This window comes from Triticum dicoccoides, chromosome 3A (assembly GCF_002162155.2).
Source record: "Triticum dicoccoides isolate Atlit2015 ecotype Zavitan chromosome 3A, WEW_v2.0, whole genome shotgun sequence".
Lineage (NCBI taxonomy): Eukaryota > Viridiplantae > Streptophyta > Magnoliopsida > Poales > Poaceae > Triticum > Triticum dicoccoides.
The window spans coordinates 62,475,347-62,492,096 of NC_041384.1; the positions used below are offsets into that span (position 1 = coordinate 62,475,347).

The window sequence follows — 16,750 nt, forward strand, 5'->3', positions numbered from 1 at the left end:
ATTCAGTAAACACCTAACTAATACATTCAGTTCACAGTACACTAAAGATCTCTGCATGTAAGTGTTCTAAGGTTCAGTCATGTATTGAATTCAGTTAACTACAACACACATCTCTGCACATCACACATCTCTGCACCACATGCTGCACCACACATCTCCAGCAGCAAAGCACATCACACATCTCCACCAGCAAAACAAGATTTAATACCTGCTGCACAGGACAACCCAGGAATCGCCTCCCAGTCAAAGCACCTTCAAAAGCCACCATCTTCTTCGGCCTCTGATGATGCATCATGCACGTCGGCTCAGATTCAGTGTAAGAACCACAGAAAGATGGTTCCACCACACTGTCAGGGGTTTCCTGCAAAAGAAACTTCGAATCAAACCTAAAGCAACTTGGAATCTCCAACTTGGATGAACTAACCCTAACCCTAACTCTGTTCCACCATTATGCACTTACAGCTGAGGATCCATTGAAACCATGTTGATGTCCTCGTCCGAGCTCTCCTCGTCATTCCAGGATGGCATCCTCAACTTCTACCGGCAGCAATGGCCGCGGCGGTGACGGCGACAGGCTGACCTAGCTCAGAGCACCAGGGAGAGGGGAGAGGATGAGGACGAGTGAGAGCGAGCGAGGAGGAAGAGAATGAGCGAGTGGCTGAGCTCGCTCGCTCTCACTTATTGACCCGACCGACAGCGGCCGTTCCGACAGGGGACGGGCCGTTAACGGCCGTCCGCGCGCGCCGGGCGTCAGTTAGCCCGCGTGGCAACTGTTGGCGGGCCCAACCGGTCAGAATAGGGGTTAGCGCGGGCGAAGCGAGCGATTACACGAGTTGGTAGTTTTTTGCCACGGCTTAGGAAAAATTTGGTAGTTTTTCGTACAAAAACGTAGAGTGGTAGTTTTCTGTCACGTTTCTGGCAAATGTGGTAGTTTTTGGTTAAATACTCCCCTTTCCTCCTACCGCTGCTGGGTTAGCGATGGCAGGCTGCTTCTTGCGAGCCGATCCCATAGACATTGGCGCACGCCGTTTCATATTCTCCTTCTCCTTTGAAACTGCACATAAAAAGAACAGATTTTTTTGTTGAAAATAAATCCTTGCCCTTCTCATTTATTAAAATAAAATCACAACTAACAAAGCCATAAGATAAAAGTCTACAACGACAAATTCTAGCTAGTTCTGGAATGAACATGCAGGCATGTTAAGATAAAGAAATTTGCCAACAGGAAGGAAATCTTGTTGTCACCAAGTTAAAGGCGTCGGTCGGTCGGTTTTCAATTCATATATGAACTTGTACTACTTCATTAACCAACATATCGATTGACCTCAGATGATAAGATTAAACTAGGCTCATGCCATGGTATACATCGATCTCAAATGAATTTGAGCAATACATATTGATCGACCATATGTTATCATTAACAGGGAGGGGAGGCGATGGTACAGTACCTGCAGCAGCTGGCATGAGATAGCTGGAGATGGTGGTGGCCATGTAGGGGCTGGGTCTTTGCATGTCGAAGTCCTGCACGTCCAGCAGCGTCTTCTGGTTGAGGTCAAGAGCAATCACCTTCGACATCCTGGTGTTGGTGTTTTCGCTGCTGGCATTGGTAAGAGGTAGAGGACGCCATCTCTGTGGGAGCTGAGGATGGGGTTGGACACAAAGAGAGACTGGGGCAGGTCAATAATACTAGACATACAGGGTGATTGATACAAAACTTTACAGGGAGAGAACGTGGCTTCATCTAACTGGCGCCCCCCTGATTTTCACTGGTGGGCCTGCCCTTCTAATTAGATCTCTGCCAATCACACCCCAACAGCCCCGTAAACCCCCTGTAACTTCCTGTACGTCTAGCATTGCTCGGGGCAGGTTGTAGCCGTAGATATCTCGGGAATGGATCTCGTGCTCCTGCCGGAAAAACAGGGCGTCCAGACCGCCATTGAGCCCCTCCAAGGTCCACGTGACCAGCGTCCAGCCACTAGGAGTTTGTGAGCGCGGGCTGGGTTCGGCGTGGACCTGAAGGTCGACGAACCTGATGATGCCGGAGTCATTGGCTAGGGCGATGTCCCGAAAGTGGTATCCAATGTCTGTGGCAAGAGGGAGCTCAGTTCGCAGCTGCCTCGGCTCTGGAAGGGTGAGATAGTGGAGCGGGAGCGGGGTGCAGAGGGTGTCATCGGTGGCAGCGAGCACGTCGCAGAGGAGCATGCCACTCCAGAGGTCGACCCAGCCCATGATGCCACGGGGGGAGCCGGAGCCGGAGCAGGAGCCGGAGCGGCGGATGGTGATGATGACCTTGCTGGACAGAAAGTCGTCAGGCGGTGGTGGGTGTGGAGAGGCAGCGGGCGTGCGTCTCCACCGAGGATCCTTGGAGTCGTAGGTGCAGAGGTAGTATCCGGAATGGCTGGGGTCGAAGTAGTCGTAGGCGAGCGCCGCGATCCTGTAGGCATCATCATCCTCGGGGATGTTGCTGCGGTAACGCACGACACCGATACTGCCGGTAGGGAAGCAGCGATTTCCGAAAGCTGGCAGCATGTCGGGTTGGGGTCGCGGGAGCCGGGTGAGCTCCGGCGACCCCGCCAGCGAGGCTGCTGCCTGGTAGAGGAAGTAGTCGTAGTTGCTGCTTTCGCTGTAGAAGGCACGGTTGTGGCCGTGGCAGAGAGTGAAGAGGGCAAGGTCACCCTCCGTGGCGATCATCCAAGGCTCGCGGACGAACAGGCGGGGGGCGCCTTCCTGTTCCCCGTGGTCGTCGCCGTCGTCGGTGCAGCTGGCGGAGCAGCAGAAGTAGGAGACGCGAGGCGGCGGCGCCATGAACAGGCTGACCTGCATCTCCACCTCCACCTCCACCTCCACCTCCCAGTCGTGCAGGCTCCTCCGGAATCGATGGCAGGCGGAGGTATGGTTTTTCTTGTGGTCTTTCTTGTCGACCATGTAGGCGGATCTATCGAGGAGGGCTTCCCCCCAGTCCCACTCGGCCGCCGCCGTCGCCGCCGCCGCCGCCGCCGCATCGTACGCGGCCGGCGGATGCAGTGAGGCTTCGTGGTAGCCCTTGAGCGACATGGTGGATCTGGATATATCACACAGACAACAGAGGGTATTTATTTCGATTTAGATTAGAGGGGGAGAATAAGGAGGAGAATCGGGTCCTAGTCGGAGCTGGATTCATGTACAAACACAAGTCGGAGAGGAAGAGTCCTCCGGGAGGAATTTGATTATTTGTGTTTAAGTTCATTGCAATTTGATTATAACTACAAAGTTGATTTTTTTCTTTATAAAATATTATAAATGAGATATGCAGTGAGTTTTTGACAAGTTGTGTACTTTAGAACACAATTTTGGCCTGTTATGTACTCGTATATACTCCCTCCGTTTCTAATTACAAGTCTTTTTTATAGATTTAAATACGGACTACATATAGATGCATATGGACATATTTTAGAGTGTAGATTCATTCATTTTGCTTCAGTTGTAGTCTATATTAAAATCCCTAAAAAGACTTATATTTAGGAACGGAGGGAGTAACTTCAGCTACTCCAGCGACAACTATTTGGGTACAAAGGAAGTACAAAGCAACAATTTAAGTCAAGATGCCAAGAAAATCATGCAATCATAAAAATTGCCATGAGAAGTAGTAAAGAGGCAAAACTTTAAGTAAACTTTTAAGTTTTGCCGTGTGGTTAATAAACATCATGGCAAATATAAACATATATATAGGCTAAGGGCAGATGATACTATATCAGCTTCTCAAACTATTTCCACGAGAAAATCAAAGGGATTCCACTCGAGCTAAATTACTCTCAGGAGGAGGTCAACAAGACCGTGATAACCAACGCATGCTGCCTTTTTTACAGGGGTATGTTGTCAAAGTGCGACTGACCGGACCGCGTGTCACCCAGACATGTCGAAGCTTTCGCCCGTCCGGTACTGGAAGAACTAGTCGATTTCTGCGCACACCAACCAATATCAGATCAAATTCAGTAGGTTTTTCAGTGTAGTTATACTGAGATATGGTGTCTGCTCAGCAAATAGTAGTTTTGGTGGACGAGCACCTGATAGCTCGGTATCGGGTCCGCAGAAGATGCTTTGGGATGGCCTATATCGATGTATTAGTGCGAGGTACAGATAGATGAGTTCGTTGTATTTATGATGTATTTCATCCATGGAAAGCGACATCTCGACCACCGTAGTTAATGCACACGACACGTTTTTGCTGCTTGACTCATGTCTCCTGTGGGCTATGCATTTCCGCCGGAGTACAAACACAGGTTTTGGTACAGCAGATACTCAATTAAGTACTTCCTTCATTCGAAAATACTTGTCATCAAAATAAATAAATAAATAAATAAATAAATAAAAGATGTATCTAGAACTAAAATATATCTAGATACATCATCTTTTATCCATTTTAATGACAAATATTTCCGGACGAAGAGAGTATAGTTTATTAATATTGACTCTACAAACACAAATCTTTTATGTTTAGGAAAATGTACCTCCATTGCCCACAAATATTTTCATAGTTATGCTCTCTCTCCACATTCGAATATGAAATATGTTCATCAACCAAGTATTAGGATAGATAGGTTGATTTATGCGCTCTCTCTCTCTTTCTCTACATTTAAATATGTTCATTAACCAATATGTAGTACTCTCTCCGGTCATTTTTACTCTGCGTGTTAGATTTGTGTCAAGTCAAATTTGCAAAGTTTGACCAAATTCCTATTAAAAAATATCAACATCCACAATACCAAATATGTATATTATGAAACTACATTTCATAAAGAATCTAACAATATTGATTTGGCATTGTGAATATTAATACTTTTTTCTATAAGTTTGGTCAAAGTAGAGATACTTTACTTCGGACAAAACTTATATGCAAACTAAAAATAACTGGAGGGAGTACTGAGATTAGCATCATTGCCACAACAACAAAATCCGTGGAATTTTTTTTGCTGGTGAACAAAATCCACTAATTTAACTCCATTTTAAGCTTTGAACGAAGTACTTAGTGAGAAACATCAGGAAGATTTGAACGGAGTAGTATGAGAAAGAGAAAGGATGTGGGACGAGTGGACGGCATCTGCCATTCTTAAGTAGTTGCTCCCCACTACTCCATATTCTTTTACCATGCGCACTGTCCACATCAGCAATCAACATGAACATCCCACCTAAGCAAATCTGCCACCTCAGCAATTTATTTTTTATTTTTCAATGGAATGAATCGTCTGATTGTGTTAATTCCCGTCGCACGAATTGCTTCCCTTTCTTGATTGTGTTGATTCCCGTTGCACTGATTGCTTCTTCGTGCGACGGTTCCTTCCATCTCCCTTCTTCGTGCGTAGTCTTCCCAGTTCTTCTGCTTCCATCTTTATTTGTGCTACAATTCCCATATTGCGTCGCCATCAACCCAACCTTCTCTGGCCGTCCGAGACCTGCTCGATGCCACCCTCCGAGAACCCCATGATCGGCGCGAGCCTGGACCATGTTGGCCCAAGCCACACGTCATGGCGTCGACCCGACCTCCCGGGCAACCATGGGTGCCACCATCAGCCTCCTCCTTCAACCTTCATATCTATGTCTCCAGATCTGAACATCGTTCTTTTAAGTTAGCTTGGTGGAGGCCCTGATTTCCAGATGGAGTAACTGGCGCCGGGAAGGGCGAGGGCGTCTGCCCCGAAGTGTAGTTTGGCGTCCGGCGCGGGACGGCGCGGCGCGAGATGGCGCTGGGCTGGGCGGGGCCCAGCGGCGCAGCGGAGGGCGTGCTGGGTGGCGGCGCTCCTGCCTGGCGGCGGTGCAGCTGCGGCTCCAGGCCTCTCCAACGCGTGGCGGCTGTGGCTTCTCTCGCGGCGGCGCGAGGTATCCCGGCGGCGGCTTGGCGGCGTGGCGCGGCGGAGCTCCGGCGATGACTCGGCGGCAGGCTGGAGGGCTAGGCACCGTCCAATGGTGCTGCCTCTGCGGCGGTTGCGGCTTGGGGCCCTGGACCCCGATCCGATCTGGATCTGGTGGTGCCGGGGTCTGGGCCATGGCGGCTGGCGAGGCAGGGGTTTCGTCGGGGCTTGTCGGCCTCTAGGCACCATGGGGGTGCCGGCGGCGACGCGTGCCCGGCGTGGTGACACTGGTGGACGTGGTGGTCATCTTCTTCCCGAGATGGCCGGCCAGAGGCTTGGTGATCGGATCTCGAGATCCATCATCTTGTCCCGGCTGCGAGTAGGGGAGACATGGTTGCCGGTGAAAACCGAGCCGACGGCAGGCGATGGCGGTGTTCTCGCCGTTACCTTGATGAAGGCATCGTCGTGTAACTTTTGTCGACCCACTCGTGCTGCTCCGGGGGAAACCCTAGGATCTGGTGTTCCAGATCGGACGATGGCGGCACTGCGGTGTCGTTTCTCTCTTGGGAGCATCGTTTGCGGAGCAGCGCTGGATGTCAGAGGCAGGAGGTAGAGCGGCTTCGTCTTGCACGGAGATTCGGTGGTGATGTCAAGTCATGCCTGACCGACAGGTGCTACGCTTTGTCATGCCTGGTCGGCAGGTGCTACGCACGACAGATCTACCAAGGACTTCAAGCTGTGTCGGCTGGTGATACCTGGCAGCATGGCGCTGAGGTGTATCAGTGGCGACCGCGACGTGCTCAGCTGTGTGCACGCAGGGAGGAGGTGCCGTTTGGCGCCGTGGTGGCGTCGACGATAGCTAGACCGAGCAAGGTTGATGCATCAGTACAGTTCTGAAGATGGAGCGGTGGTAGTTGGCGGCGGCGACATCTGAGTGCACGCCGGACCGGTGAGACCCATGCCCGGCAGGCGTCCTGGATGGGTTCTCAGGTCTTAGATGTCAGGTTTGGCTGCGATGTCTGTTTGGTATTAGGCCCAGGCTATCTGCGCCCCTTCATCAGTTAGATAGAGGTGCTTAGACGGCGGCTTTAGTCTTACTGTTGTATTACTTTGTAAGGTCTTGTGAGAATAATTAATAAAGTGGCCGTATGCATTGTCCAGATGCAGAGGCCGTGGGTCATTCTCCTTTTTTTTTTAAAAAAAGTGTAGTTTGGCGGCATGATTGATCCAGACCTATCCCAAGCATGGACGTTTCTGTTGGATCCCAATCAAACTAGCGCCTACGTAGCCAACTCGCCATAGTAGAAGCAGGAAGATGGGGCTGCTCCCATCGTATATTTGTCCAGATCTTTACGCCTATGTTGTTTCTCAAGTCGCCAAGGTAGGAGCAGGAAGAAGTGGATACTATACCAATCCGCTTCACGATGATTGGAGCCAATTCAAGCCAGTAAGTAGCAGCCGTGGCCTTGCAGATGCTTTTTCTGGGTTCAGAGAATTAGATCACTTCAATTTCTACCTTCAGTTTCCTGGATTACTACACAGTAAATTACTCTGCATACATTTTTGTATCTGAACACAGATCAATTCCATGTATGAATTTGATTGACATGGATCTTTGATCTGGACTTGAGGTAGTTAATTTTTCTTTCTCAGTTTCATTTGCAATTGCAATTATAATTAGTTGCTACATCACGTTCCCAGTTTTTGTTGATCCTTTTGTGCAAAAAAGAAGTTATTGCTAGGTAGGAGCAGGGAGATGAGGCTGTTCCCGTTGTAAATTTGTCCAGATCTTTACCCCTGTGGTGTCCCCTGAAGACATATGCGCTTTTTCAGTGGCAGAGATACATACTTACTGTAAATGCAATTCAGGTCGTTCAAGCCGTGTAATTCTTCATATCTTTGTTGTACGGGCCTGATGTGCACTGTAACTGCACCTTACCCTTTCAATTTTTTACACTGATTGGTATGTGGCTCTTGGTCATGTACAAATTCTAAGATGTATGTCTGTGTTGTTGTTCGATTTGTTTATACTTTGTGCTTCTGTTCCTACTACAAATAACTCAAAGGAATTTGCATTAGAGGTTTTGTGTCTCGCCTTTCTTTCAGTAGGTTCTGACTGGGCTTCGCATGTTTTCAGTAACGGAACAGCTGTGTGGACGATTAAGTCTGCACGACAGCTACACGATGGCAACTCGAGCTGTCTACTGCATTTTAATAATATGAATGTCCGAACTAATATGCGTTGTCGTGCAAAATTCGTCCTCACAATGTCGTGTAAATAGCATCGCTTGCTCTTTTTCATAATTTTCATGAACTGTATGTCCTATTTTCTCATGTTAGTGATGCATTTCAATTTTGTGGAAAAAGCAATGCATTTTAATTACAAAAATATGAGATACTACTCTACGATATACTAATTTTCCGACTTTTCACATAGTACCAATAAAGGCTCAAATAAACATATATTTTTAATTGCTTACTTATTGTCACTTTCTATACCAGCAAAGGTTTGAAATAACATAGTTTTTTTCATTGTTTACTTATTTTCACTCCATAATCTTTCACATGTGGATTATTACAAGTTCCCGCAGCAACGTGCGTGGTATCATCTAGTTGTATCAGTAATTGCTCACACTGTTTGGGCTCAGGTCCTCTGCCACCCATGCATGGCACATTCACTCCAACGACCAGCCTATCGTATTCGGTTTGTATTACTGCGAGTTCTACCGAGACAATTTCCCAGCGGCACATCACGAGGCAGATATGAATGGTCCAGATACCGACACCCAAGGTGCTCGTCCGCTGAAAATCCGCTCTCCTCAGCTCAGCATACTTGGATTCAACACGACGTTCTCGTAGAAAGACATCTGGCCCAGACCGCCCGACTATCTCGAGCTGTCGTTGCTGGACCCATACATCTTCGGACCACGGACCTGCCCACGCTCTGCTGCATCGAAGTGACGGTGCATCTCTGAGATCCTCTCAGGGTTGTGAGCTCTCACAGCCATGTTCTGCTGCTGTGACCCGTCTGATCTAGGCTTCTTGTCGGTCAGGGACTCCTCATCCCCCTCGGCTTCGGATTCGGCGTTATTTGGTAGAGAAGAAGCTGCCTGCTTCCACTTCGAGCGTGCACGTCTGTTCTGGAACCAGTTGTAGACATTGGTCTCCGAGATCTGGCCGTGCTGCGAGAGCTCCGCTGTGATGTCCTTTATCTTCTGCTTGCTTGGTGTTCCATTTCCTTGGTCGAAAATGTTCTCGAGGATCTGCAGCTGCATCTGGGTTGGTGTCCATCGCTGCCTCGCGGTGATCTTGTGGCCTCCATGAACCATTAGAGGATCACAGTACAGATTATCAAGACTCATACCTGAAAAAAATAAAGAAATTTTAGTTGACTACAAAGAAAATAAACTAACTGCTACAGTAAAATAGATCAACAGAAAAACTGAGAATATGAAGAGGCTCAACAAACTGTATTTCAGGAGCCTATCTAAAACAGCTCTTGCCATAGGTCTATGTTTCGGGAGTGTGTCATAAAAGCACAATCTTTCAGTGGTACTAGATGAATGATCATAAAAAAATATCCTAGGATGGTTCAAAAAATATTACAAGGCTTACAAGAAGTTCACAGAAGTTGCTAATTAGAAGAAAAAAAGCATGCTTAAGTTTTGAAGGAATCTAGCTAGTTGACTTGAGAGTAAATTATCAACTAATGTTTCAGTACGAAATGGGCAAGTGTGCAAATTGTATGTAAGTCATAAAATTATTGGAATGGCAGAATAAGAATTAGTGTTGGACCCAGTAGAAAGATAATTAGGTAAGTAACATGCTATGAGATTCCTGCATGTCAAGCTTATAAGGGAGTACTTTCAATGGCCTAATAACACAATCTCTCAAATGTCTCGTTACATTCATCAAGAGGATGCCAATTCCTATCTTCAGGAGTTATGAGTGTGCTAAAAAAAAAGACACATTAACAAGACCCTGCATAATTAATGATCGAAGATGGCACACCATGAACCACATCTTATCACCGGTCCCCTGCATTACCATCACAATCATCAACCAATCTATAACAACACCAGATAATCTCAAAGGATGGTACATAGCCACAACTAAGCATCCACTAGCATGAATAGAGTCAAATCGTACTTTCACCACCAGTCAAAAACAACGGACTGACCAGCAATAGTAATGTGTGGGGCTTGCTCATGCATGAATTAGCAAACAGTAAAAGCAGCATTCTCACCAAGAAATTGGTAAAATGGATAAACAGATCCGAATCATCATACTACCTATTCGATCAGCTCATAACAAAGTACTACTAGTACTTTTACAGATCCAACAAGCCTTGAATTTTATTCAGAAAGAAACAACGCTACGTCCAAGGGAGGGAGGGGGGAGGGAGGGAGAGAGCCTTTTACTCGCTTTACGCGGAAAGAGTAAACCGAGCCATCAAGCGTGTGTAGATGGTGTATGGGTGTGCATACCAGCAATGGAGTCCTGGTGCGTGGTGAGGGCACGGTGCATCTCGATGAGCTGCTCGCAGATTATGGCGTAGATGGAGATCTGCTTCCGGAGCACCTCTATCTGCTCATCCGTAATCACCTTGACGCAGTGGCGGAGCCAGGATTGGCTGACACCCCGGGCGAGAAACTAAGGGCAAAAAAACCCAGTTTCAAGGCAACAAAGGTCAAGCTATGTTGCATAACTCAACAAAAAAAATGGTAGTTGAATCAGAATACGCTGGTAATGGAAAAGGAGTGGGAAAAACTCAACTCTGTTTGTTTTGCAATGTAACGGTATACAAGTACAGTGTAATGTTCGGTTTAGAACACAGTTAGGAAAAATCTTTTCTAAACAGCAACTCTGCATTACCTTGAAAATTGGAAGTACTGGATCCAAATCCAAAACAAATGGATTAAAAAGATCAAAATTGCACATGTAAATTGCCAGGCATCCAGGATCTGCACCTAAATGCAAGTGACTCACTCGACCCGGTAATGGTTTCCGATTCAGCTGGGGAGTGGGCGGTATCGACCATGAGCTGTGATGTAAACGGATTACATGGGACTTGATTACAGGCCATGTGAAACAAACGCATGTAAAGCTTTCAAGTTGCGGTGTAATCAGTTAACGGCTGAAAATTTCGAACCAAACATATCCATAGAACTGAAGATCATGTTTCCATCCAGGCAAATGGCTATATGTTTGAGGCCAGCAGCAACAGAAAAGAGATAAATGCATTTCTTTGTATTTCAGCATTTGATAAACATACCAATTTTTGTTGTAATGCAAATATAAAACCAATCACCCACACTAAACAGACCACACTACACATACAAAATATAGCAGCAACCAGGGAGCAACCATCAGTACTACTCCCTCCGTTCCGAATTACTTGTCTTGGATTTGTCTAGATACGGATGTATCTAGACTCATTTTAGTGCTATATACCTCCGTATCTAGACAAATCTAAGACAAGTAATTCGGAACGGAGGGAGTGGTACTTTGCAAAATCAGGACAAAGCACATCCAGATCAAAAATTATGCTACTGCTCATGCTCGGAGGTACCTCTACTGCATAAAGATCAAAGCACATCCAGGCCAAAGCACAACCACACTACCAGGTACCAGCAGCACCTCATGGCAAATCTGAAAATGTTGCAAAGAATCGGAGAAGATCGTCACCTTACCGGACGAGCTCATGGCCACGGCCTGGGAGGTGGTGAGAGGGAACGGGGGGGCTTCCGCCGGAGTGGGCAGTCGGCCGCCGGAGTGGGGCGTCGGCTGCTGCTGGAGACAGGGAGCGGGCGGGGCGATAGGGAGGAGCAGGGCGGGAGATGGGGGCTACCCACCGGCCATGCAGATTCGCCGGAGAGAGCCGCGGCGAGGAGCAGCGCAGAAGGGAACCGGCGGCGGCGGCGGCTTGCTGCGGAGGGGAGTGTGGGGTTCGCGTGTTTTTTCTTCGGCGTGGGGGTCGGGTGTAGTCCTGGTGGCCATGGGCAGCCCGGCCCGACGCTGCTTCCGGGCCGGGCTCGGGCCTAGATATTGAGCCCGATGGTCTGGTTGGGCCCGTCATTTTTGCAGTTTTTTGAAGGAGCCCGGCCCGAGGCCCGACGGGCTTTTGCGTGTTCGGGCCGGGCTTGGGCCAAAAAACTAGGCCCGATGGCCGGGCCGGGCTCAGGACCAGGTTTTTTGGCTCGGGCTTGGCTAGGCCCGGCCCGAAGCCCGGTCCGGCTCAAGGTTTGCCCAGGTATAGTCGGGTGTGACCGCGGGCCTGGCAGTGGCATTCCTGATGTAATATGATCAAACAGTGAAATTTCGACCACGACACATGTGGTAAGCAATACAAACAATTAAAAAGGATGCGGATAACGCCCACACGTGTGGGCGTTAAAGGGTCTGACCACACGTTCTGTGTGGTGTTTAAGAGAACCAGCTCACACGTCTATGCGTGGTCAAAACAAATAATGCCCACACGCCTCTTTTTTTGTCTCGTGATCCCTCCCACATGCCTACCTGTGGGCAAAATAGATAACGCCCACACGCCCGTACGCTAGGCCTCCTACCTCATGGTCCCGCACGCCCCGTGTGACAGTCATCACGCGTCCCCGTAGTTGCCATGGTCTGGATCCTCTTCCATGTTCGTTTAACTGCAGTTGCCATGTCGGACAACTACAGTTGTCATGGTTGCTCAACTGCAGTTGCCATCTCATGTCAAGTTCCAGATGTCATTTTTGGACAACTGCAGTTGTTGCCATATGTGGTCTGGTCTACTACAGTTGTCATGATTTGAAAACTTTAGGAGTTGCCACCTACTAACACTAGGCAGTTGCAATGTAGCACTACAAGAAGAAATGGCAAAATAACATGTTCAGGTAAAGATAGAGTTGACATCTGCTTACAAGTACACTAGGGGCAGTTGCTATGTACCCTGCAAAACACATGGCAACGGACAGCTTTGGGTGTGGGAGAGAAGACGGGTGTGTGGGTGCGGTAGTAATTTTAGAAGTTGTCATCTACTAAACACTAGACAGTTGCCATGTAGCACTACAAAAAGACATGGCAAAATAACATGTTCGGATAAAGAGAGAGTTGTCATCTGCTTACAAACATACTAGGGCAATTACCATGTACCCTGCAAAACACATGGCAACTGATAGCTTTAGGTGTGGGAGAGGAGATGGACGTGTGGGCGAACTGATAAACGCCCACACACCAGCCCCTCTGTGTGTGTTGAAAGCTGACGTGTGGGCGAACTGCTAAACGAGCACACACCAGCACCTCCACGTGTGGAAATAGACGTGTGGACGACCGAATGAATGTCCACACATCAGACTAATCCTACGTGACATAAAAAATCTGACCAAACATGCCAAGATTCGTGCAAACTCAAATCGACGTTGATCCATGCGTGTGAACGAGATGCAAACACCCACATATGTGGACGTTAGTATTTTCGTTAAACAAAAACACTGGCATTTTGCTATACCCTTCGTGTTTAAGTTTTTTCTTTGGGCAACCCCTTCGGGTTTATGTGGAAGTTGCGGAAAGCACCCTTGCCCGGTCTTTTCTCGTTGCGAGAGGGTGGTGGAATAAGTTAAGTCATGTGGCCAAAACAAGTTTATTTCAGACTTCTGTCTTTTTTTCACAATAAGCTTCTAGAAGCCTCAAAGAACTTAAGAGGCCTCCTTTTGAGCATTAACAACGTGAAAATTGAGACTTGGGAATTGAGAGAGTCTGAGATATGAACTACCATTGTTGTTGCTGTTGAGCGGAATGCCGAAGGGCACATGTCGTCGGGGTTACTCCTCCTCGAGACATGACTGGAGGAACATCGAACGAGGTCGACACCTCGCCAGGGCAATTGCTTGAGGAAGCAACGAAGAATGAGATGGAAGGGGAAGATTATCGGCATGTTGGGTAGAGCGAACGCCGAGCACCTGAACGGGATGTCCGGGTGAGGCACGGCATGCGACAGCTGCCTGGCGGCAGCGACATGGTAAGGTTTCCTTTCTTTCTCGTCAACAGCGGTGGCCGCCCTGCCTTTTTTCTTTTCTCGATCGACAGCGATCCTTTGTTCATACTAGTATTGGGTTGTGATCTAAGGCCCAACCAAAGGTTAAGAGTGGGTTGCGCTCAGGCCGAAATGTTTGTTTTCCTATCATTGGATCATAAGAGAATAGATCAGGATCGATAGAAATTGCCCTCTCTGCATATCAACATCTACAATGTTCTTCACCATAGAAGGAGCACTTCTTCATCCCTATGTACCTTGTTGCACCTGGAATATACATATTATCAACACTCTTATCATACGGGGGAGATAAAGTTAAAACAAATAAAAAGAGTTCAGTTTCTATGACATGATAATTTATCCTTCGGAAATAGCTCCCCGTATTTCATCTTCCATGGCCCCATTTCTTGGTTTCAAACACATGCAAATTAATCCTTCGGAACTGCATTATAACCACTCGTACGATGTTGCACACACTATGCATCAGAGGGCAAATCCTGACTCTCAAGATTGAACTAGGAAAAAAATTACTCATGGCCCTATTAGGTTCAATACTAGCTATATCATTACCCAACTTCTATCTAGATAGAAAAATATGCTTAAGGTTGGCAACTCTGAATCATGTGCATTTTGTGTGTGTAAGATAGACAAATATGTCCATGAACTAATTAGTACTCCTTTTGTCCGGTATTACTTGTCATGGAAATGGATTTATCTAGACATACTTTTAGTTCTAGATACATACATTCATATCCATTTTTATGACAAGTAATTCAGGACGGATGAAGTATATAATAATTATTATGTTGTGTAGATCATGAGACCACAAATGTGGGAGAGGCACGTGTTGGAGAACGTAGTAATTTCAAAAAATTTCCCACGCACACGCAAGATCATGGTGATGCATAGCAACGAGAGGGGAGAGTGTTGTCTACGTACCCTCGTAGACCGGCAACGGAAGTGTTGACACAACGTAGTGGAAGTAGTCGTACGTCTTCCCGATCTGACCGATCCAAGTACCGAACGTACGGCACCTCCGAGTTCTAGCACACGTTCAGCTCGATGACAATCCCCGGACTCCGATCCAGCAAAGTGTCGGGGAAGAGTTCCGTCAGCACGACGGCGTGGTGACGATCTTGATGTTCAACTGTCGCAGGGCTTCGCCTAAGCACCACTACAATATCATCGAGGATTATGATGGAAGGGGGCACAGCACACGGCTAAGAAAACGATCACGTGGATCAACTTGTGTGTCTAGGGGTGCCCCCTGCCCCCGTATATAAAGGAGCAAGGGGAGGAGGCAGGCCGGCCCTATGGCGCACCAAGGAGGAGTCCTCCTACTCCTACTAGGAGGGGGAAGGAAGTGGGGAGGGAGAAGGAAAGGGGGGCGCCGCCCCCCTCTCCTAGTCCAATTCGGACCAGGGGGAGGAGGCGCGCGGCCCACCCTGGCTGCCCCTCTCTCTCTCCACTAAGGCCCATATGGCCCATTACTTCTCCCGGGGGGGTTCCGGTAACCCTCCGGCTCTCCGGTTTTCTCCGAAATCACCCGGAACACTTCCGGTGTCCGAATATAGCCGTCCAATATATCAATCTTTATGTCTCAACCATTTCGAGACTCCTCGTCATGTCCGTGATCACATCCGGAACTCCGAACTAACTTCGGTTCATCAAAACTCATAAACTCATAATATAACTGTCATCGAAACCTTAAGCGTGCGGACCCTACGGGTTCGAGAACAATGTAGACATGACCGAGACATGTCTCTGGTCAATAACCAATAGCGGAACCTAGATGCTCATATTGGCTCCCACATATTCTACGAAGATCTTTATCGGTCAGACCGCATAACAACATACGTTGTTCCCTTTGTCATCGGTATGTTACTTGCCCGAGATTCGATCGTCGGTATCTCAATACCTAGTTCAATCTCGTAACCGGCAAGTCTCTTTACTCATTTTGTAATACATCATCTCGCAACTAACTCATTAGTTGCAATGCTTGCAAGGCTTATGTGATGTGCATTACCGAGAGGGCCCAGAGATACCTCTCCGACAATCGGAGTGACAAATCCTAATCTCGAAATACGCCAACCCAACATTTACCTTTGGAGACACCTGTAGAGCTCCTTTATAATCACCCAGTTACGTTGTGACGTTTGGTAGCACACAAAGTGTTCCTCCGGTAAACGGGAGTTGCATAATCTCATAGTCATAGGAACATGTATAAGTCATTAAGAAAGCAATAGCAACATACTAAACGATCGGGTGCTAAGCTAATGGAATGGGTCATGTCAATCACATTATTCTCCTAATAATGTGATCTCGTTAATAAAATGACAACACATGTCTATGGTTAGGAAACACAACCATCTTTGATTAACGAGCTAGTCAAGTAGAGGCATACTAGTGACGGTTAATTTGTCTATGTATTCACACAAGTATTATGTTTCCGGATAATACAATTCTAGCATGAATAATAAACATTTATCATGATATAAGGAAATAAAATAATAACATTATTATTGCCTCTAGGGCATATTTCCTTCAGTCTCCCACTTGCACTAGAGTCAATAATCTAGATTACACAGTAATGATTCTAACACCCATGGAGCTTTGGTACTGATCATGTTTTGCTCATGGAAGAGGCTTAGTCAATGGGTCTGCAACATTCAGATCCGTATGTATCTTGCAAATCTCTATGTCTCCCACCTGGACTAGATCCCGGATGGAATTGAAGCGTCTCTTGATGTGCTTGGTTCTGTTGTGAAATCTGGATTCCTTTGCCAAGGCAATTGCACCAGTATTGTCACAAAAGATTTTCATTGGACCCGATGCACTAGGTATGACACCTAGATCGGATATGAACTCCTTCATCCAGACTCCTTCGTTTGCTGCTTCCGAAGCAGCT

General features: G+C 47.4%; 2 protein-coding genes across 4 annotated transcripts; both read right to left on the minus strand.

The window, feature by feature from the left end:
- Positions 1 to 658: 658 nt before the first annotated feature.
- On the minus strand, positions 659 to 3,054 carry LOC119271947. The gene is made up of 2 exons (XM_037553578.1): positions 1,449 to 3,054; positions 659 to 1,054 (listed from the first exon to the last, which is right to left on the minus strand). Exon 1 carries the CDS (start codon positions 3,052 to 3,054, stop codon positions 1,738 to 1,740), a length of 1,317 nt encoding a protein of 438 aa, XP_037409475.1. The 3' UTR covers positions 659 to 1,054; positions 1,449 to 1,737.
- Positions 3,055 to 8,288: 5,234 nt separating this feature from the next.
- Positions 8,289 to 11,782, minus strand: LOC119267151 (WUSCHEL-related homeobox 8-like). 3 transcript variants are annotated; one of them, XM_037548488.1, is made up of 3 exons: positions 11,519 to 11,782; positions 10,313 to 10,478; positions 8,289 to 9,189 (listed from the first exon to the last, which is right to left on the minus strand). In XM_037548488.1, exons 2-3 carry the CDS (start codon positions 10,350 to 10,352, stop codon positions 8,711 to 8,713), a joined length of 519 nt encoding a protein of 172 aa, XP_037404385.1. In that variant the 5' UTR covers positions 10,353 to 10,478; positions 11,519 to 11,782; the 3' UTR covers positions 8,289 to 8,710. The 3 variants fall into 3 exon arrangements, with proteins under 3 accessions (XP_037404385.1, XP_037404386.1, XP_037404384.1); XM_037548489.1 differs by having other exon boundaries at positions 10,313 to 10,520; XM_037548487.1 differs by having other exon boundaries at positions 11,514 to 11,782.
- Positions 11,783 to 16,750: the final 4,968 nt, after the last annotated feature.

Coding starts and splice junctions, on each gene's coding strand:
- LOC119267151 (XM_037548487.1), bottom strand. Junction 9,190..10,312: donor GCACCAGGACTCCATTGCTG/GTATGCACACCC, acceptor TATTTTTTTCAG/GTATGAGTCTTGATAATCTG.
- LOC119271947 (XM_037553578.1), bottom strand. CDS start 3,054: ATGTCGCTCAAGGGCTACCACGAAGCCTCACTGCATCCGCCGGCCGCG.